The sequence below is a fragment of the Cervus canadensis genome, chromosome 23, assembly GCF_019320065.1.
Source record: "Cervus canadensis isolate Bull #8, Minnesota chromosome 23, ASM1932006v1, whole genome shotgun sequence".
Classification (NCBI taxonomy): domain Eukaryota; kingdom Metazoa; phylum Chordata; class Mammalia; order Artiodactyla; family Cervidae; genus Cervus; species Cervus canadensis.
This window is the reverse complement of record NC_057408.1, coordinates 3,672,277-3,695,901: the sequence shown is the minus strand read 5'-3', so window position 1 is coordinate 3,695,901 and position 23,625 is coordinate 3,672,277. Positions and strand designations below refer to the sequence as shown.

Sequence of the window (23,625 nt, the reverse complement as noted above, 5' to 3'; positions counted from 1 at the left end):
ACTTGTGACTCTTTTCCAACAATAAGTACTCCTTATAATTAGGAAGGATAACTTGGGTTTCAAGTTGGAGATGACAAGGGCCCCAGAGCAAGTCTCTGTGAAAGGAAAGGTTAGTGAATAGACAGCGTGTAATGAGAGCCAGGGGTGCGTGGTGTGGTGGGCGGTAGTGAGGTGGGGGATGGTGAGGACACTTTTGCAAATAGTTTCTCGGCCAGGACAAGAGCAGATGCCTAAGAACTTAAACACCCAAAGACAAGAGTCAGGGTCCTTACTTGCTGGCTCCCACTCTTTGCCTTCTTGCCAAGGGTCCAATGACTGTGACTTAGACTTGGAGGGAGAGGAGATGGTGGCCTGGACCACGTCAGTGTTAGGAGAACGGAGACAAGCGGAAGGAACTGAGATTTACTTTAGAGGCATACTCAACAGACTTCACTGATGGGTTGGGTGTCAACAGTGGTGAAGGTGGGTAGACAGGCTGAGGAGGAAGGGGGCGAGTCAGGGATAACACCCCAGAGTTTTTGGATTGAGCTACTGTGAGGACCATGATGATACTTACAAAAAGGCTGGGAAGGTCTGGGTGAAGTATCAGCATATTTGTTGTTGTTGTTCAGTCACTTGGTTGTGTCCAACTATTTGCCACCACACGGACTGCAGCATGCCAGGCTTCCCTGTCCTTCACCATCTCCCGGAGCTTTCTCAAACTCAAGGCCATTCAGTCAGTGATGCAACCCAGCCATCTCATCCTCTGTCATCCCCTTCTTCTCCCGCCTTCAATCTTTCCCAGCATTAGGGTCTTTTCAAATGAGTCGGCTCTTCACATCAGGTGGCCAAAGTATTGGAGTTTCAGCTTCAGCATCAGTCCTTCCAATGAACATTCAGAACTGATTTCCTTTAGGATTGACTGGTTTGATCTCCTTGCGAGTCCAAGGACTCTCAAGAGTCTTCTCCAACACCACAGTTCAAAAGCATCAATTCTTCGGTGCTCTGCGGAGCTTGGAATGCCAGGTGAATCACACAGCTGGAGTTGGTGAAAGCAGCAACTGGTTGCAACACTTACAAAAGAGGTCAGGTGGAGATGGTGATGTCCGTGAACCTTTGAACCTAACTTGCTATTATAATGCTGTTTCTGTGATAAAATAAGATTCAAGTTCAAAATACCCAATTTAAGAAATACAGCTTGGAGAATAACTGTTTGGAAACTGGGGAGTAACTGTACACCTTTTTACCCAGGGGCCATCTGGGATTGTTAAGAGGTAGTTTGGTGTAGTAGAAAAGTGTCAGATTGAGTCCTAAAACACTAGTTCTTGATCCAGCACTAATCCACATGTACTAATACCCCATGTAACTAAGAACAATTTACCCTGATGCTTTGCCCATCTCCTTCACACACCGATCATGAGACAGATGGGTGGAGGTGTTATGAAAAGGACAACATGCCATGGAATTTACAGAAATGATCATTTTATGCAGGATACAATGTGTGTTTCTTCAGGGGATAGCAGTGACAAAGTGGATTATTTCCTTTTTTGATAGTTTCAATGTTCTCCTATCTTAACAGTAACACCTGCTTATCATTCTAAAAATGGAAAATACATGAACATAGAAAGAAGAAAATTACCTGTGTTTTCACAACTCTGAGAAAACCATTCACTATTCTGGCATATTTCCTATCAGTAATATTTTTATGGAGGTTTTAAAAATTAGACATTATTTCAAGAATGTAGAAATGTACAGAGAAATTACATAACTGTTATCCATGTACCATGAACCATAATTAATGAATCTTAATATTTCTGCCATATTTGATTTGAATCCTTTCCCTTTTTAGAAATAATATGTTGTAGATAACCATTGACACCCCATTTTCACTTTTCCCTTTCAATTCTTTTCCCTTTTTCCTAAAATATAACAGCTATTGTATACTTTTAACTAATCTGAATGTGAAATGAAATTTCATTGTTGTTTCAAACTTCACTGGTAGCAATCTCACTTTTATCCACTTACAAGTAAACTGTTTGAAGGGTCTTTATCCTTTCCCTACTGATTCCTACTGCCAAGTTTGCCTCTATCTATGAGTTTCTTTCTTGGATTGCTATTTCTTTTTGGCTTAATTGTCCATTCCTGTAATAATAATATATAAGTCTATTAGAGGACAAACTTACGATTACCAGGGGGAAGGGTGGGAGGAAAGGATAATTAAGGAGTTGGGGATCAACATGTATAGACTGCTATATTTGAAACAGATAACCAACAAGGTCCTACTGTATAGAATAGGAAACTCTGCTCACTGTTATGTGGTAGCCTGGATGGAGGAGAGTTTAGGGGAGAATGGCTGAATCCCTTTGCTGTCCACCTGAAACTCAGCATTGTTAACTGGCTATACCCCAGTGTAAAATAAAAGGTTTAAAGAAGAAGTAACATGTAAGTCTATTACTTTGTTTTCTAACAAGTCTTGATATAACAATAGAGCAAGTCTTTCCAATTTTTTTCAAAATTCTCTTAGCAATTCTTGGCCCTGTATATTTCTGTATGAGTTTTGTGACCTCTGTCACAGAGCACAAAAAACCTTGATGGTAATTTTGAAAAATTGAAATACAATTTATGAACAATTAAATTTCACTCTTTTAAAAGTGTAGAATTCAGTGGTTTTTTTTTTAATATATTCCCAAAGTTGCAAAATCATCTCTACTATCTAATTCCAGAACATTTTATCACCCCAAAAGAAACCCCACACCTATTAGCAATCACTTCTCATCCCCCACCACTTGCTCCCAGGAAACCACTAATCTCCTTTTTGTCTCTGTTGGGTTTGCCTGTTCTCCACACTTCATATAAATAGAATCATACAGCATTTCACTTCGCATAATGTTTTTAAGGTTCATCCATGTTGTAGCAGGAGTCATACTTCATTTCTTTTTTATGGCCAGATAACATCTCATTGTATGGATATGCCTACCATATAGGTTTACCATTCATCAGTTGATGGACATTTAGGCTGTTCTCACTTTGACTTGTTATGAATAACGCTACTATGAACATTTGTGTGCAAGTTTTGTGTCAACATGTGTTTTCATTTCTCTTGGCTATAGACCTAGTAGTGAAATTACTGGGTCATATGGTAATTCTATGTTTAACCTTTTGAGAAGCTTCCAGACTGCTTCCCAAAGTGACTGCACCATTTTACATTCTATTTGGTGTGAAGTGGTAACTAACCTTCACGGCATTTTGACTGGAACTGCATTGGTTTCCAGATTGATTTGTGAAGAATTAGCCCCACAATGTTGAATGTTCTCATCACTGGGCCTGGCATGTTTTTCTCCAACTGATCAGATCTTCTTTCATGCCTTTCCTATCATCTTGCTAACTTTTGGCTTTTGGTGCCTCAGGAACAATGATAGCTTCTTAAATAATGAGATTTTTGTCTCTCCCCCCGCCCCCCCGTTAGTATGCTTTGTTTTTCTTGTCTTATTTTACTGGATAAGACTTCAGATTTAGTGACGAATAACAGTGGCGCAAGTGATGGTGGCACCCTTGCTAGGTTCCTGACTGTAATACATGTAAATTTTCACTGTTACATATGATGTTTACCATTAGGTTTTTTTTTTTAACCCATAATTTTTAAAGAAATACTTTCATCAGATTAAAGAAGTTCTTTTCTCTTCCTTTTTGCTTAGTTACCATGAATAGGTATGGAATTTTATCAAAAGCTTTTGTTTCAGCATTTACTAAGCTGATCTTACTTTTTTCCTCTTAATCTGATAATGTGGCATATTATATTAATAAATAGATAGTGAACATTCTTATATTTATAAGAATCTGTAGTTGACCCTGATATAGTTTTTATTCACTGCTAAATTAGATTTGAGAATATGTTAATTAGGATTTTTGTATATATTTTCATAAGTGATACAGACCTGTAATTTTCTTTTAGTGTTCTACCCTGCAGTTTATTAAGGTTATACCAGCATTATAAAATAATTTTAATAGTTTCTCTCTCTTATTTAATTCTTTGAAGCCATTTACTTTGGATGGAGATTAGCTATTTCATGAAGATTTGGCAAAACTTGCCTACGATGCCTTCTTTGACCTCTGACTTTGAGGGGACAGTCACAGATTTCTGATTCAGTTCAGTTCTTTTGTGGTCATGTATGTTTACAGATTTCCTTCTCCTTGAATCAGTTATGATTACTTATCATTTTTTGAAAAGAATGTGTTTTTCTAATTTAGTTAATCTTTTCTCTTTTGATTTATGAAATATCTACTGTTTTTCACAAGAAATCCTCATTTAAATCGTATTATGATTTTTTTGTATGTCTTTTCCTTTTGTTTATTCTTGCCAAAGATTTGTCTTCCAAAGAACTAGCTTTAGGTTTTAGTAATTTGTTTCCTATTTCATTACTATGCATTTTTATATTTATTATTTCCACTTTATTTATTATTGTTTCTTTGTGTTTAATTTGTATTTCCTTTACTAACTTTTTGAAGTGAACCTTTAACTCAGTTATATTTATTCCTTCTCTATCACCTGTTTGTCTAAATTAATAGTGTCATATCAGTTATCTTATTATTTGACTAGAATGTATTTTTTTATCACTTTATTATCAATTTCTTTATCTTGCTTTGTTTCAAGTGGTCCTTATTGGGTTTCTCAGATGGCAATAGTGGTGAAGAACCCGCCTGCCAATGCAGGAGACATAAGAAATGTGAATTTGATCCCTGGGTCCAGGAAGATCCCCTGGAAGAGGGCATGGCAACCCACTCCAGTATTCTTGTCTGGAGAGTCCCATAGAGAGAGGAGCCTGGCGGGCTACAGTCCATTGGGTCGCAAAGAGCTGGACATGACTGAGCAACTTAGCACAACACACATAACAATATCTGGCAGGACTTTTTTCTCTTTCTACCCAATATGAGAATTTCTTTTAATAGGTGATTTTAATCCATTTTATATTTCATTTACTGATATGGACTTATTTTTATTACCTTTTTTCCCATATGTATGTATGTGTGTTTTAATATATATATTTTTATTTGCTTTTCTCTTTTTCTCTTTGTTTTCTCTTGTTAGACTCATCACATTTTTGCTATTTAGTTTTCCTCCGCTACTAGTTCAAAAGCTATAGGTTGAGTGGATTTGAGGTTTTTTATTTTTAAGAGATAACCTTTTACCTTTACATCATGCAATCTCAAGTATATAGTATTTTCTAACAAAACCTAAAGTTATTCAGTCTCTTTCTATGTCTCTTGAACAAGAAAAGGCCCTTCATTGAGTTTAACTACACTTGGAATGTTCTCTCCTTTCTGCACTTTGCTACTATTGTCTAGAAATTTAACGCCCTTTTCTTTCAACTACACACAAAATCAGTAATTTAAAACAACAAATAATAAATAAGTCAAACCACCTTTTTTCAATGGCTTTGGTTACCATTTTATTTGTTTTGCACTCTGCTCACTTTCCTTCTGCTGAAATATGTCCTCAGGTGGTTTTTTTAGTGAGGGTCTGTGGGTGATCAACTAATTCTCTTAGTCTTTGTATATATGAAAAAAAAAATTCTACTTCTTTCTTTTTTTTTTCTGCTTTCTTTCTGTTGAATTTTTATTTAGCTGGGTATAGAATGTTAGAATAAAATTTCTGTTTTTCTCATTTATTGACAGTATTACTCATTGACTCCTGATAGCTATTATTAGATTATTAGATATCTATTATTAGAAAGCAGACCTGAGTGGGTCTGCTTTCCTTCATAATTATGTTTCCTTCACAAGTTAACTATATGATAGCTTTTAAGGTTTTTCTCCTCATCTTATGCCTCACTTTTGCCACTTCACATCTAAATGAGAATTTATATGTACATACCCTGCTTATGACTTTCATTTATTTTTTTTGCTTATGACTCTAAATAACTTATTAAAAGTGTTTTTTAATCTGACAACTATGATATTGAAAACTACTTTTTTCATCTGGTAATTCTAGTTGCTTCAGATTTAGGAAACTCTTAGCCATCATCTTTGTAAATATTGCTTTTCAACTGTTCATTCTATTTGCCTCTTCAGAATGCCTATATATTAGACTGATTTGTCTTTATATTTAGAAAAATTTTAATCACTCTCCATATTTCCTTCTGGATAAATTCCCTAATGGTCTCTTCTAAAAAGTGATGTTACAGATGAACTTACTCACAAAACAGAAACAGACTCACAGACTTAGAGAATGAATTTATGGTTGCCAGGGGGAAGGATGAGGGGGAGGGATAGTTAGGGAGTTTGGGATGGACATGTGCACACAGCTGTTTTTACAATGGATTACCAACAGGACCTACTGTATAGCATATAGAACTCTGCTCAATGTTACATGGCAGCCTGGATGGGAGGGGAGTTTGGGGGAGAATGGATACCTGTATATATATGGCTGAGTCCCTTCACTGTTCACCTCAACTATCACAACATTGCTTATCAGCTATATTCCAATATAAAATAAAAAGTTTAAAATATATATATATATTCTAATTTACTAATTTTCATTGTAATAATGTCCAATATGGATTTCATAATTCATTATACTTTATTTCCATGCCCCTAGTTTTAATTATCAGCAATTATTGAATCTTTTCCATATAGAGCTAGTTTTAGTTTATTTTTATCTGCTATTTTTGGTAATTCTTTTCTTTTTATGATTGTTATTCTCTATTTGAGGTTACTAAAACATGCTGTTTAAAATTTGTTTTTCAGATCTTTCTATTATTTTTGTTTCATCTTGAGTCAGTTTATCTCTCAATTGTGGATTTTGTCAGTTGTCTCTCTCCGCATTTTCTTTTCTCTCTTTGTTTTCATTGACAAGCTATTTTTCGTCCTTTTCCAGTGCTCACTCTTCTCTGTTTAGTAACCTTGTCTTTGCCGCTACTAAGTTACAGAGCCTCCAGTGCAGTCTTAGACCTATGCTGACCTTTACTGCAGATCACTGACTGAGCCTGCCTCAGATCCTGCAGTAAGGCTGTGTTTGAGTCTTAGAATTTCCTGAAGCACTTAGCTTCGTGTGAAATGTAGAACCTGAGAGTGAGCAGAGCCATCTCTGAAGAGCTGCCTCTGTGAGCATGAGGTGAGCGCCTGCCCCTGGTTTTGAGCGATGACTTTTGCCCCTTGACTTGTATAAGGAGTTTATACCATAGAGGCTGAATTTCTGGTAGCTTCTTCTTGCTGCTAGACCCCATGTCAAACAGGCCACTGCATCAGCCCTTCTCACTATGTGCTTTCCTGTTTCACCTCTAAACCCTGCTTTTGAATATGGCTCTTAATTTTTGCTTAAAATATTTTAGGGGGTGTTATCAGGGTGACTTTACACAAAGCATGAACTTACAACATCCTCTTGAGTGGAATCGTTGCCAGACATTTTCCAGTGTCTTTTCTATACATAGAGGTAATACTGTAGATAAAGTTGGTTTGGTTTAGTTGTTTTTACTTATACTATATTATGGGCATAACCTTAGGTCATTATATACTCTTTGTAAATACTCATCATATACTCATTGTTCTCTGCTTGTATAAGAAGTTTTTCTTTACAGATAATTTTTAAAGCTTCTAGGTAGGCTTATTTGTAATGCGTTCATATGTAGATGAAACCTAGGAATTTTGTCCAGTTTGGCCCCTTGCCCATGAGAACCAAGGTAATCCTCTGGCCAGCATGGAGGAGGGAGCCTCTATGATCACAAATGCTCCAAAATCACAGGGTTCTCTTTAAGAATTTCCCCCGAGCTGCCTAACTAATGGGGAGGAGGGGAAGCTCTGGACCCCTGAAGCTGACTTTGGAGACCACTATAAGATTTAAGGACAATAGTTGCTCTTTCCTCATCAGCTTTGGACCAACCTAATGAATCTTCAGTGCAAACCAGAGGCCTCCAGGACAGAGGCTCAGAAGGAAATCACCCTAGGAATAAAATATTGCCAGAACCATCTACCCTTCGAAGTGACTTCTGCCTTAGCGTTGTGGGCTTCCTTCCCTCAGCTCCCAGGAGTCCTCTGAAAGTCTTTGGATGTGGTCCTGGCTCACGTGTGCCCATGATCTCAGCTGTCCCTGTAATCTGTGAGTTGAACATCCTTATTGTGGATTCCATACTTTGATCATGGTGCTTTTGGCCTGCTCTCGCTATCTCAGTGCACACGGTGCAGAAGGTCCCTGCTGAGCTCTTTCTAAACAGGGACTTTTTCTTATCTACCTCTTCATTCTCAGCTTCCAGCCTGGTGCCTGATTATATTTATATATATAATTTTATATATCAATATTCATGTCTAGTTCTATATTCATCTCTTTTTATACCCATACCTACATCTATATCTATACAGTAAGTCCCCTCCAAACACACACGTTTCCTTCCGAGAGTATGTTCAAAGGTCCAGTTTGTTCATAAGTCTAAGATTCTCCAGGCGAGAATACCGGAGTGGGTTGCCATGCCCTCCTCCAGGGGATCTTCCCGACCCAGCGATCGAACCCACATCTCTTGTGTCTCCTGCATTGGCATGCGGGTTCTTTACCACTAGCACTACCTGGAAAGCCCATCTATTTCTACACCTATACCTATATCATCTATATCTATATCTGTCTTGATAAGCACTCCTTCCTTGACTTAACTTAGTCAGTCTCCTCCAAGCCCTCTTCTCAACTAGGCCTTGACTTTGACCTGCCCAGACGAGTTTTAGCAAGTATATGCAGCATACTTTTAAGCCAGTGTATGCACCCATTCTTCTTTTTAAATTTTTATTTCCCTATTTATTTTTGGCTGCACTGGGTCTTCGTTGCTGTGTGCGAGCTTTCTCTAGTTGCAGTGACCCAGGGCTACTCTCCAGCTGTGGTGCACAGGCTTCTCTTGTGGTGGCTTCTCTTCTTGCACAGCATGCGCTCCAGGGCACGTGGGCTTCAGTAGTTACATCATGTATGCTCAGTAGTTGTGACACACGGGCTTGGTTGCCCCGAGGCATATGGAATCTCCCTGAACCAGAGCTCGAACCCGTGTCCCCTGAGTTGGCAGGCAGATTCTCAACTAGGGAAGACCACGAGGAAAGTTCCTCCACCCACTTGGATTTTGATTATCCTTACTAGTTGATCAAGTTCCTCATCTCCCACTTTTAATATCAAAGGTAGAGAGCTCCCCTGTGCTTGATATCAAATCACATTTCTCTTAGTAATTTCCATCCACTGATCCCTTCACTCTACTTCTTGGCTATGGATCCCCAGATCTCTTTGCTCAATTCAGAGTTGAGTTTAGCTCTATACTAAAGTCTCTCCCCTCCAGTACAGTAGCTCAACTAAAGTCTGTCTTGCCATTTTTAATGTGTCAAAGTGCAGACTTTTTTCCTTTAGTCTTCTATACCCATATTGTGAATAAATTGCTAAGTGAATGAGGTGAACTTGGAGCAATCCTCGTAGTTGTGAGAAGTATCTTATTGGACTTTGAAATTCAGTGCCTGAAACAAGTATGTGGCTTGTTATTCTCCAAATACTTCACCTCAAACTTGCCCTTGTCCACTTATGGACATCGTCTCTTAAAAATGCTGTACGCAGTTGCTGAAATGGCTGATATGTTTTGAATGCAGGCCTATGGAGAGTGCTTGCATTTGCATACGTGAGATAGAGATATTTAGAAGCTAGAAATCTAAAAGACCTTCCCACCAGCAAACCGCACCATGATGGGCTCAGAGGAGCTTTTGGAAAGAAGCCAGCATGAGTGGGAGTGTGAAGGAGAATTTGGTCTTCCTTCGTTCCTCTGGGCTTGGTTACCATACTGATAAAAAAAGAAGACCTAGTTGCAAAAAGACTTTGCTGTCAGAACAAAATGCGTTTTGAATTGTGTAAACTCCAGCTGAGGGTGTTGTGCCAAGCCACACTTTATTCCTGCTGATCAGGTTTAGTTGAATAGATCTGTTGAGGGGGCCTGTTGTCAAGCAGTGCATGTGTGGTTTATCTAACACGGGATGAAATGTTGTCAGGGATCGGTCAGTTGTTGACAGTGAAGAGGCAGGGAAAAGAAAAGGAAAAGTGTTCCCATCCTGTGGCGTCCATGGTGCTGAGGGGGTATCTGATGGGTTTGGCCAGAAGGAAATGGCCTTGTGCCTTGATCAAATTTGACGTCTTTAGAAACTAATCATGTACCATAGAAGCAGGTGCCAGGATATTCACTGTAGCCTTATTTGAAGCATCGAAAAATGGAAAATAACCTCAAATAATCTAAATGTCTCTCAGAAAATGAATGGTTATACAGTAAACTACCATGCAGTCCTTTACAAGAGTGAGGTGGATCTCATTAGACGAAACAGTAGTTTGCAAGCATCGTTAACGCGATGCCCTTTTTTATACCAAATGTCTTGGAGTCTGAATGAAATTCATGGATACATATAAGTAAATATACCTACACAGAGGATTAAAAAAAAATCCATTCTTTAAATCTAACTGTAACATAAGAAAGAGATGAAAGTACCTTCTCATAAAATTGTGTGTATTTCACCGTCGATGCTCAGGCAGGACTAGACTAGGAGACAGAGTGAAGTGGTCAGAAGTTTGCCCCACGTGTAGAGCCACAGACAGTCCTGAAGCAGGGGTGAGATTTATTTCAAAATGGTGAATAACTCCTGCTAAAATTATGAAAAAACCAAAGTAGTTTCTCTACAGTGCTAGGATGTAGGGCAAGACTTGGCTGTGTAGGACTGTGGGTGCATTGCGCCCATACTTCCAAACATCTAGAGTGTGGCAGTACCCTTGTTAGGAACCTTGGGCACCTAACACTTGCTCATTCTATAAATGAAGAGACCAGTGTGCAGAGAGAGGAAGGGACTTGCCTGCGGTTAAAAGCAGAATGGGGACTGGAACCTAAGCCCTTTAAATCGTACTTATTTATTAAGTGCCTCCTGAATGTCTTCTGCACTGCCATGACTTAGTCAGGAAGAACACTAGTCTTGGGATCAGAAGTCCTGGGGGTTAGTGAGTCCTAGTCCTGACAGACCACTTAAACCCCTCTGAGCATTGTTTCATTTTTTTTTTTTTTTTGAATCATTTCTTTACTTTGAAGAATCTCAAACTATAAAGAGTCACAAATACAGAACAAAACTTCCTCCATGCCAGACCATGAGTAAGTTGTCACCTGAGGTCCCCCCCCCACCCCGAATATATTAGTGCATATATCCTGCAAACAAGGACCTTCTCCTACAGGACCACAAGCGAGCCACAAAATCAGGAAATTAAGTCTTGATATGTGGCTATTATCTTCAGACCCCCATCAGACTTTGCTCATTGTCTCCGTAATGACCTCTTAGGAAAAGATCCAGTTTGTCATCACGCTTGGCATCTCTAGCAGTGTGGGACTATTTCTCCGTCATTCCCTTACTCCATGGTTTGGATGCTTTGGGTGAATACAGGCCAGTTATTCTGGAAATACCCCACATGGAGACTTTGTTTGATGTTGGCATGCTTAGATTCAAGAGGTACATCTCTGACAGGACCACTGCAAAAGTGATGCCACGTCTTTCCATCACCAAATTTAAGTGAGATCTTAGCAAACACTATTCATTTACTGCAGCCTCACCATGAGCAGTACCTGGCTAAGTGTCTCATCTGCAGGATGTCATTTAGTTCTCAGTGTTCTAGAGACAAGCAAACAGTGGCCCCAAGAGGATCAGTAACTTGATCAGAGTTACTGATCAGTAACTTGATAATCAGAGATGAACCAAAACTTAAATTCAAGTCTTCAATTTCTAGGAATATATTGACTAATGTCAGAGAGAACCAGAGTCAGAGCCAGACGCTAGTTCAAGTGGTTAAGACAGATTTTATTCAGAGGCTATTATAGTAGGGAAAAGAGACTTTCCTATAGAATGGAGCTCAGCTGCAAATTTGACAAGGACAAGTGGGAGTGCCCCACCAAGGAGTGAAGGTGAGTGGATGGAAAATGACTGAGGGAGGACATCAAGGGTAGGGGGATTTTTGCTAAACTGACTTCATAGGATTCTTGCCATGGGCTCATGCAGGCTTATCAAGGGCAGGGCCAAGGTTGAGGCCTGATCACGAAGAGCGCTCAGAGGAGCCTTGACTGAAGTCTGGCAAGAAGACTCTTTGTCCCTATACACTGGGCTTATTGAATAACTTGCATTGTGTTGTATGTTCATATTTTTTATTTACCTACACATTCATTTTCTTACTTGCTCAAGTCAGGTAATGATCAATACGCCCTTTTAACAGATAGACTGAGGCTCAGAGAAGCTATAAGCTTTAGTGCATCAACGGCAGGGCTTGAACTGGGCCCAAACCTCCTCAATTGTCAGGGCAGGGACCATCCTTCAATTGGATTTGGCAATGAAACTGGGCAAGAATAAACTCGGCAGGTTTTAGCCAGTTGGGATTGAGAGTCTGGGCACAGCAGAGCACAGCAGATCAGTTGAGCAAAAGACAAGGATGAGTTGAGAATGAAAATGTGGGCTCCCAGCCTCGGGAGCCTGGGGCAGCCACGCTCAACCCAGCGTGGTTTTGGATGTGCTGAAGAGCTGGGCGGAGAGGAGGTCCCTTTCTCCTCCCAAAGTGCCTGTAGGCAGCCGTGCGAGGATGCAGGAGGTGGGGCTCACACTAGGATTCCGCTTAGTGCTTCTGGGACCCTGTAGTCAATTAGACCTCCCCTCTGTGAATGGAGATTACTGGCACCCTGCAGAGAAATTCTGTAGCCTCAGAACTTGTCAGGCTTCCCGCAGACGTCCACATTTGCATTGGCATCCTTCCCCTTGCTGTAGCGCCTTCTCTAGGTTCCAGCCTGTGGCCTTGTCCTGTCCTTGCTCCATCTCGGGATCCCAGATGCTTGTCACAGGTTGCGGAGCCCCCAGGAAGGATGAGCAAGTAGCCCTTAGTCTCAGAAAATGGTTCCAGACTAGCAGTGTCAGCACCAACTGGTAGCTTGTTGGAAATGCAGATTCTTAAGTTCCATCCCAGTCCCAGTGAATCAGAAATTCTGGGGTGGGGCCCAGGAGTCTGTGTTTTTATTTTAACAGGCACTGCAGGTTATTCCAATGCTGGTTCAAGTTTGAGCCCTGGCACATTAAAGAGAAGGGGACAGAGACCATGTACCTTAAACAGGAGCCCAGAGATGGGCTTCCATTCTCCCAGTCGCTACCTTGGAGGAACTGTCTCCGCTTTACCATTTCCGGAGATCCCTAGTATTTTGTCCTTGAAGAACACACAGTCATGGCAGGACCTTGTGTCCTTATGAGGTGCAATTGGGGTGGGGGCTGCATTTTGGACCAAGAACCTTTTAGCACCGTAAGACAGACTGGCAGGAATTCTTCCACTTAGAAAAGAGGTTAGAGATTTTCTGTTTATTCGCTAAAACATCGCTCCTGCTTTGGAAAAACACAACAAAAGAAAACAAAAAACTGGTACTATTTTGTATTGCTGGATCAGACGGGAGTTCCATAGTCCCAGGAGTTGGAGGTCCTGGTACCGCCAGACAGCTCACCCTGAATTCGTCCATTTCTAGGATGGTGACAGCCACTGTACTGCTTTCCTTGGAGTTCCCGACCCTCAGGGATCCTCAAACACCACCCTCGGGTTCCTATGAGTTATCATTCAAGTTGGAATGAAGTGAGAGAAAGACCATTTTATAATGCTTCATATGTCCAATTAAAGGATTTTTTTTTATTTGGAGATTCTGTCCTTCCTACTTTGGGGAGTTAAAGTGTCTTTTCTTTTAGGAAACAATAGTGTTACTGGGTGGTTTACAGAAGACAGAGTAGATACTAGGTGGGTTTTAACTTTGCAACTCGGGCCAATCTGGCACCCCTATGTCAGCACTCCTATTTTTATTTTTTATGCTCATTAATTTAATCTGAAAGTATACAGTCGCTGGCCCTAGTCCAGTCTTCCCGTTCCCTGCTCCACCAGAGAGGTTACGTGAGATGCCCAGGTCACACAGCCGTGTCTAGAAGGCAGGTATCTCCTCCCACGGTCCCCTCTCCAGAGAGGAGGCGCGCACACTCTCTGAGCCCTCCGAGAGGTTTGCCCTTTCTGTCTGCCGCCTTCTCACCTGCACCCTGCTGTCCCTTCCACTCCCTTCGTGGTTGTCAGGGTGAACTGAATTGAGATAACTGGTGGATAAATGCTTTACGAAGTCAAAGTCGTCGCCCTTTCTGCTCACTCACAGGCACAAGCCTGCGGGAAGCGCCTGCCACACGAAGCAGTTAGTCACAGTCCCCGTGTGAGCACACCAGTTGGTGGGGGCTGGCCGGGTTAGGGGAGGGCGATGCCAGGGATACTGTTGCCATGGTGACTTGGTGGTAGCCCTCCCCAGCCAGCTTCCCTAATCCCAACCCCTGCAGCCAAGCTTTGCGAAGCCCTGCTTTCCAGCACATGGAAAAGCTGTTGCTCCACCTCTGTGAAGCCAGACTTGTGTCTGACAGCTGGAACCCAGCCACTCGGAAGGTCCTGGGTCTCGCCGGGCTGGGGGACCCAGGCGAGCCTTGCTGGCTCCGTGAGGCTGTGCGGTGACACAGATCCAGCTGTGTGAAGTGACACGCGGCGAGTGCTCCTTCCTTTGTTTCTCTCTGATTTATCCCAGTTTTGTTCTTAACGGTGGTTTGGTTCTTGGTCATTTTCAACAATGAGCAGCTCAGCCTTATTCGCCCTATGATTACAGCTCAGCCTTTGACGGTAATTGATGTTAGCCAGGCTGGCTAATGTTATATCTTACAAAGATTGGCTCATTAATTGACTGTAGAGATGTCACCCACACACCGGAGGTATTAGCAGTCATCAACCTACAGGAGTGCTGATTCAGCAACGGCGGAGCTGCAGTTTCTCTTCAGTTCTTGAGGCCGAAACCCAGCAGTGGGATTCTAAAGCTACAGGCACAGATATCTATAGGGGTTTGAGTATGTTTGCCTAAATAGTTCCCCCTCAAATATTTTATCAGATCTTAATGCTGCTAGCCACTGATGAATGTTCCCATTTCTCCACAGTCCTACCAGCACTTGATTTATTAATTCCATTTTTTTGTGTGTGCTAATTTATAGGAATGAAGTGATGTACTATTACCTTACTTTGCATTTGAGGGGGCTTGAGTGGTTTAATTTGCTTAGCTTTGATTGCTAATTTATTCTATATGTTTATTATTTGTATTTCCTCCAGTGTATTATCTATTTATGTCCTTTGCTCTGCTTGGTAGAGTTTTTATTGTCACCCTGGAGCCTCGTGGACTGAACAGACTCAGTTCCCCAGCATCCAGAGCACCGATAGCCCCGTCAAACTGCTATGCTGCTCACGCCCCGAGGCTCTGCTGCAGAAGGCAGAGGGGCGCCCAGCGAGGACAGGGAGGGCATTTTAAGAGTGTTATTGCGCTCAGCTGCATACATCCATTAAATCTACTTCTGATGGTCCTTTATTTTTCCTCTGAAAAAAATGCAGGGGCGACTAGGTTTCCTCTGAGTCTGTTCCAGTCCACTCATCCTTGGCTCTGTTCAGTGGGCGGATGCAGAGGTGAACGTAGAATGATGCTGTCCTCGGGGTGCATGGACGTGACCTGCCCCCCCAGCTTTCTGTGTTGGAACTGTGTGCGTGGTGCTGCTTGCTGGGGACCCAGAGGGCAGGGAAGGCCATGTGAACTGCTGCCCTCCGGCCATGGAGGGTAGCCCTGAAGAACAGGTAAGATTTGGCCAGCTGGAGAGACCATGAAAAGGACTTGCTAGGCGGAGGAAAGCTTCTCCAAGCACAGGTGGTTGTGGGTTGGTAAGGAATCAAGTCAGGCCCGAGGACGGGCTTCCCATGGGAGCTGGGACAACTCCAGGCTGGGGAAGAGGAATGGGTCTGACCGCACAGAGGTGATCCATGAGTGGGGCACTGAAGGCTTTGTGGTCCATGTGTTGGAGAAGAATTGGGAAGGCGCCGTCAAGGTGATCGGCTCTCCAGGGAGACCGGCAAAGGCTCTGGTCTTGTAGTTTCTATATCAGCAGATACTGGTTGCCGGGTGTTGTCAGGCTTTGGGAGTGGTCCAGAATGTGCTCTGTGGTCTTGGCCTTGACAGAGCCTAAGAACCACCCAGTCCAGTCCCATATCCCGGGAAATAAAAGCTATTGATGTCCAGTGAGAGGGACCTGAGTTCTGCCTGGCGTGCTTATACTGGGTTCATGGTTATATGTTTACGGGTCCCTGTCTGTTGGGTATGTCCAAGGGAAAAGGAAGGCTGAGGAGTGTTTTTGTGTGTGCTGGTAATTTGAGGTCCCCAAGTATGACGTGGTTCTGTAGCACTCACCCTGAAACTCTAATGATGCCATTTTCTCACATTTTCACATGGCCCACATGATCCAGGTACTGCCTGATGTTTCTGTTGGAGGGTTTCACGTGGGTGAGTGTCACCTCCTCAGTGAGCAAGTAAGGGCAGGTCCCTCATAGTGTTCTCCTCAGAGTCCCCACAGGGCCCGCCTGGAAGGTAGAAACTTAGCAGATGTGCTAAATCCACCTATTGCTTGATTACGGGCCACCTCTCAGGGCCTCTCACCCTTCGCCTTCACTCTTCTGAGGGACTAGAAGCGTGATTGACCGTCTGGAGCCCGAGAGCGGGCATCAGGACCACACCCAGCTCTGCCGTCCTCTAGCTCTGCAGCCTGGAGCTGGCCGCTGTGTCCTCCTGAGCTTCAGCTTCCTTGACGGTAAGCTGAGAGTCGCTGTCAGATGGGAGGAAGGCTGCCTCAGGGGCCTTTATGTTCTCACGCTCTTCCATATGCTTGTGTGACTTTCCCGGGATAGGAATCCTAGCCCTGTGACCAGAACCCCCAGACAGTGCCAAAGGACAGGGAAAATGGCATTTGTTCCCTCTGCATTTCCCTTCTGTCCCTCTTGCTTTGCCCACCCCCTCACAGAACCCAAGATGGCATTGGTCCAGGTTATCCTGTCCAGACCACCTGCTCCCAAGGAAACAGATCTCAAGGATGATTCGGCAGAGGCAGAGTGGATTTATGCCCCAAGTTCCTTCTCCTGACCTGCACATCCTGCTAAAGGGAGTGCTTGGGGAGGCCCGTGGCACCCAAGCCGAAGCCACCTGGCATCACTTCCCAAGGAGAAGTGGCAATGAGAACTCGGGGTCCACGTGAAAGCTTTGTGTCCATGACGTGACAATGCTCTGTGATGCTGGGAATGGATCCAAGGAGAGGACTCCTGGTAGACCTCTTGGGTGGGACTCTCAAAGTAAAAATGTTAGTTTCTCAGTTGTGTCCCATCCTTTGTGACCCCATGGACTGTAGCCCACCAGGCTCTTCTGTCCATGGGATTCTCAGACAAGAATACTGGAGTGGGTTGCCATTCCCTTCTCCAGGGGATCTTCTAACCCAGGGATCGAACCCAAGTCTCCTGCACTGCAGGCAGATTGGGTGGGACTCTAGGGTGGGAATAGGAAGCATCCTTCAAATGAACTTTTATTTTGCAAGACCCTGTCCTATGAGAAATCAGATCTCTGAAGCCTGTGACTTAGTGCTGTCTTTCCTACGCAGTTCTGGCCACTCTGGGCCATTATTATTGTTGTCTTTGTTGAGTCGCTAAGTCGTGTCTTAATCTTTGTGACCCTATGGACTATAGCCCACCAGGACTCTCTGTCCATGGGATTTCCCAGGCAAGAATACTGGAGTGGGTTGCTATTTCCTTCTCCAGGGAATCTTCCCCACCCAGGAATCGAATGTGTGTCTACTGCATTGGCAGGAGGATTCTTTATCACTGAGTCAACAGGGAAGCCCGGGCCATCATTACACACCATGGCAATAATCATCACCATGATAATAACAACACTACATTGGTTCAGTCTCTTAACTTGGAAATAAATAAGCCAGCTGATCTAGTGTGAGCTCCAACTCCAGTCTCCCTACCCCATCATCACTTAATAATGATTATGGAGCCTCCCCTGGGCAAACAGCGCCCTGCCCAGCACTTGAGATATTAAATCCACCTAGAAGCAGGATATAATAATGCTGACCCCGCAGGGATGTTCCAAAAATTAATTCCTGTGGGCTCTCCATTCCACTCTTCTCTGACATATTCAATCTTAGGAACCCAAGAGTTGGTGACGTTTATACCATGAATTAAGACATTCTGCTGTTGCCCCTGGAACTCTTCATTACGATCCTGAGTCGATCAATGGCAGAGAGGAATACTATTTATTAGTTAAGTGGATGCTATTGAATTCTTAATTTAAATGGCTTTTAATTCAGTGTTTTACTTGCTGTCCTTCATTTTGCCCTTGCTCATACGAATTTGCCCATTAAAGCCCAGTGTGAGGCCACACTGCTGCTTTTTATCATGATTTTGTTTTTCGGGAGAGCAGTTTTCAGCTGGGAAGAAGGCAAGATTCTTGGAGTGGACTGAGAGGTCAGACCTCTGGACCTAGAACAGACTTCTCTGCTATCTGCTGGGAGGAAGTGGGCAATCAGGGAGTGGGGTGAGTGAGTCAAAACTGCCTTCCAGATAAGGGTCTGCCGTTAATGTGGCCTTCACTGATGTTTCTCGCTTTGGTTTTCCTAGCTAAAAAACTTTACTGACCTTCTTTCACTCAGAGATGAGTCAGAGAAATAGTAAGTGGGAGGTGTAGAGCATCTCCCAGACCAGAAGGAAGCTCAGACTGGCTCCTGCGTGGTGGCTGTCCAGGTCTGGCCTGACCCTCTTCTGCTGGATACCCAGTGATAGCTGATGACGGCCATTCCTTGTTGCAGTGTGCGTTGTGGTTCGTACCAGTTTTTTTACAGGTTAATTAATTAATTTGGCTGTGCTGAGTCTTAGCCGTGGCATGTGGGATCTTTAGTGGCAGCATGCAAGATCTTTTTAGTTGCAGTATACAAACTCTTGGTTGTGGCATATGGGATCTTGTGCCCCAATCAGGGATCGAACCTAGGACCCCTAAATGGGGAGCATGGAGTCTTAGCCTCTGGACCACCAGGGAAGTCCCTTAGCATCTTTATTGAGATATAACGGAAACAAAATAAATTGCACATGTTTAAGTGTACAGTTTTATACATTTTGGCTTATGTATATACCTGTGACATCAGCAGTGTAATAAAAATAATGAACTTGTCCTTCACCCCAAAGGTCTTCTGAGGCCCCTTTGTAATCCTGCCCTCCCACCCTTTCCTGTCCCCAGGGAAGAGGGGATGCTCTGTGATAGATTTGCTTTCTCTCACTATACAGTATTTGCATTTTCTAGAATTTTATATAAATAGAATCAGAGAGTATGTACTTTTTTTTTTTTCTGGTTTCTTTCACCCAGTGCAATTATTTTGAGATTAATCCATGTTGTGGCATGTATCAATAGTTTATTCATTTTTATTGCTCACTAGTATCACACTATATGGATATATTGTAGTTGTTTATTTATCTGATGCACATTTGAGTTGTTTCCAGTTCTTGGCTATTTTAAATACAGTTCTGTGAACATTCATGTGTGAATATTTGTGTAGACATGTGCTTTACTTTCTCATGGAGAGAAAGAATGTAATGACTGCATTACAGAGGTAAATATATCTTTAACTCTTAAAGAAATTGTCCAAGCTGTTTTCCAAAGTGGTTATACCATTTTCCACTCCCTCCAGGAGTGTCTGAGTGTTCTAGTCATCTCACATCCTCCAAAACACTTGGCATTCTCAGTTTCTTTCTTTTTTTAAAATTTTAGTCATTTTAATGATTGTAGTGTGGCACCTTATTGGTTTTAATTTGTATTTCCCCTTTAAGTGATGATAGTGGTTATCTTTCCATGTGCTTATTTGACATTCATATATTTTCTCTGATGCAGTGTCTGTTTAAAATTTTTCCTATTCTAGAGGAGCTAGTTTTTGTCCTTATTACTGAGTTTGGGGAGATTTTTTTATTCCAGTTAACAAGATCTTTATTAGAAAAACAAGTTGAAAACATTTCCCCTAGTCTGCAGCTTATCTTTTCATTCTCTTAACAATGTCTTACAAATATCAGAAATTTTAAATTTTGGTAAAGTCCAAGGTTTCAATTGTTTCTTTTCTAGATAGTGCCTTTGGTGTCATGTCTAAGGCATCTTAGCCTAACTAAAGGTTACAAAGATTTTCTCCTCTGGTTTTCCCTAGAAATGTTGTAGTCTTACATTTAGGACTGTGAAACATTCTGAGTTAGTTTTTGAGTTAACTTTTGTACATGGTGTAAGGTGTCTATCAAAGTGCTTCTTTTTTGCATGTGAGTATCTAATTGTTCCAGCATAAAACAAGACTATCCTTTCCCTACTGAATTATCTTTGTACTTTTGTCAAAAATCAGTTGTTCGTATATGTATAGGTCTATTTTTAGACTTTCTGCTATGTTCCAATGATCAATTTATCTATCTTTGTGCCAATAGGAAACTGTCTTAATTATTGTATCTTTCTAAGTCTTGAAATCAGATAGTGTCAGTTCTCTAACTTTGTTCTTTTTCAAAATTATTTTGGCTATTCTAGGTCTTTTGCATTTTCACATAAACTTTAGAATTTGCATGTTAATCACCTGCTGTGTTAATCACCATGTAGGATTGCCTTGAATCTATATGTCAATTTTGTGAGAATTGACATATTAATAGTCTTCCTATCTATGGTATATTTCTCCATTTATTTAGATTTTTAATTTCTGTAAACAATGTTTTGTAGTTCTCAGTGTATGGATTTTGTACATCTGTTGTCATATTTATTCTGAAGTGTGTCATATGTTTTTATATGTTGTATAAGTAGGATTAGTGTTTAATTTCACTTCCAATTATTTGAAATACAATTGATATAGAGGGAGAATGTAGAAATACAATTATATTAGTATATAGAAATACAGTAGATATTTATATGTCAACCTTGCATTTTATAAACTTGTTTAGATTTTTAATTAGTTCAAGTAGCTGTTTTGTAGATCCTATTGGATTTTCTACATAGACAGTGATGTTGTCTGTGAATAAAAGTAGTTTTCATTCTTCCATTTCAATTGAGATGTTTTAAATTTCTTGTTGCACTGGCTATAACCTTCAGAAATCTTGAATAGAAGTGGTGAAAGTGGACACCTTTGATTGGTTCTGATCTTAGTGGGACAATATTCAGTTAGTCACCACTAAGTAGAATGTTAGCTATAGGTTTGTTTGTTTTGTAGATGCCCTTAGTAGGTTCAGTCCAAGTTTACTGATAGTTTTAATTTTTTTTTTTTAACGTTTCAGAAAAAGACCAGTCTCTTGGTGGGTGACACGGGTTGGGTGTAGACCCCAAGGCAGCTGCCCTCCTAAAGGGAGGCCCCCCACAAGGCATTCAGTGAGGCCTGCTCTTCTGGCCCCAGCTGGTTGGCTCTGGATGGGGTTCGGGAGACTGTCAGTTTTAATTTTTTTTTTAAGGACAAGTGGCAGAGGTTTGTCTAATGCTGTGTCTATTCAGATGATCAAGTGGTTTTTCTTTTTTGGTTTGTTAATATGGTGGCTTACACTGATTTTTTTTTTTTTTTTTTTGTCCTGACAGGAGTATTTATTCAGTACGTCATCACAAACCATATAATACAATAACAGTTCCAATGTAACGTATCATATTTATTACTGGTCTCAGACTGATAGTGAGGAAATAAGAAACATCAGGAGCCAAGAATTACAGTAGTGATGTTCTCACTGTGATATGGCTGCTTAAATAAGTGATCTTAACATGTGTGCCACTTTTTATGTGAGGCTTCTTATAGACCCAGCTTGGTTCTTCTCCAATGTCTTCTCTTGGAGTTGTACCTAATTTTATTGCCAGTTTTCATTCGAATCCATTGAGGAATGGGACAATTCTGCTTTTGCTTCTTGGCCAGGAATCGCTTGATCCTGAAAGTCTTGTGAGAAGACATGGTACGGACAGAACTCAACCGCACATAGGATGGTGGAGAAGAGAAAAGAGCTACACTGATTTTTGAATGTTAAATCAACCTTGTCATCTGAGATAAAGGCTTCCCAGGTGGTGCTAGTGGTAAAGAAGCCGCCTGCCAAATGCAGACATAAGAGATGCGGGTTCAATCCCTGGATAACGAAGATCCCCTGGAGGAGGGCATGGCAACCCACTCCAATATTCTTGCCTGGAGAATCCCATGGACAGAGGAGCCTGGTGGGCTATAGTACATAAAGTTGCAAATAATTGAGCATGACTAAGCACGGGCACAGGCACAATCTGAGAGCAATACCTCTTGGTCATGATGCATTATCTTTTTAATATACTGTTGAATTCTCTTTGCTGAAATTTTGTTAACAGTCTCTGTATCTTGTTGATGTGGGACACTGGTCTGTACTTTTCTTTTAGCATCTCAGTCTGGTTTCGGTATAAGGATAATGCTGCCTCATACAACGAGTTGGGAAGTATTCCCTTCTCTTCAGTTTTCTGGCAGAGTTTGTGTAGAATTGATGTGATTTCTTCTTTAAATGCTGTGTAAAATTCACCAGTGAAGCCATCTGGGGCTAGAACTTTCTTTATGGAGAGGTTTTTAACTTTAAATTTAATTACCTTAATAGATTTGGACTCCAAAATCACTACAGATGGTGACTGCAGCCATGAAATTAAAAGACTCTTACTCCTTGCGAGGAAAGTTATGACCAGCCTAGACAGCATATTAAAAAGCAGAGACATTACTTTGCCAACAAAGGTCCGTCTAGTCAAGGCTACGGTTTTTCCAGTACTCAGGTATGGATGTCAGAGTTGGACTGTAAAGAAAGCTGAGCACCAAAGAATTGATGCTTTTGAACTGTGGTGTTGGAGAAGACTCTTGAGAGTCCCTTGGACTGCAAGGGGATCCAACTAGTCCATCCTAAAGGAGATCAGTCCTGGGTGTTCATTGGAAGGGCTGATGCTGAAGCTGAAACTCCAATACTTTGGCCACCTGATGTGAAAAGCTGGCTCATTTAAAAAGACCCTGATGCTGGGAAAGATTGAGGGCAGGAGGAGAAGGGGACGACAGAGGATGAAATGCTTGGATGGCATCACCGACTCAATAGACACGAGTTTGAGTAAACTCCGGGAGTTGGTGATGGACAGGGAGGTCTGGTGTGCTGCAGTTCATGGGGTCACAAAGAGTCAGACACGACTGAGTGACTGAACTGAATTGCATAGATACATTGGCAATTAAGGATACCTCTTTCTTCTTCAGATTCTGCTTCATGTTTTCTTTTCTTTTTTTCACTTGAGGTATAGTTGATTTACAGTGTTGTGTTAGTGTCAGGTGTAGAGTGGCTTCAGGTTGTTTGAGGCTCTATGATGATTATTTTTTCACTTATTACCACTGGTTTATTATAAAAGATACAACTCAGGACCAGTCACATGGGAAGAGATGCTTAGGGAAGGAATATGGAGACAGGTGCAGAGCTTCTTTGCCCTCTTGACACTGACCGATGTCTCTTGGTGGGACACAATTACCCCTGATTGAGAACCACTGTTGAGGCTCTGTTATTAACTGTGCAACAATCCAGGATTGCTGTGTCCTCTGATAAACTGATTTTTTTTTATCATGATGAAATAAACTTGTTTAGTAATAGTTGGTTTTAAAATGTACTTTGTCTAATATTAATATAGCTACCCCAGCCTTTCTTTTAATTAGTATTAGCATGGTATATCTTCTTTCATCTTTTAACTTTTGTTTATTTATTTTTAAAGTGGA

The 23,625-nt window shown here is 41.7% G+C and overlaps 2 protein-coding genes across 3 annotated transcripts in view; one reads left to right on the top strand and one right to left on the bottom strand.

The window, feature by feature from the left end:
* Positions 1 to 23,625, top strand: part of ZBTB7C (zinc finger and BTB domain containing 7C) — a 299,100-nt gene that overhangs the window by 60,345 nt on the left and 215,130 nt on the right. The gene's annotated exons all lie outside the window — the stretch shown is intronic.
* Positions 21,464 to 21,876, bottom strand: LOC122425796 (60S ribosomal protein L39-like). Its single transcript, XM_043444425.1, has one exon. It carries the CDS (start codon positions 21,829 to 21,831, stop codon positions 21,676 to 21,678), a length of 156 nt encoding a protein of 51 aa, XP_043300360.1. The 5' UTR covers positions 21,832 to 21,876; the 3' UTR covers positions 21,464 to 21,675.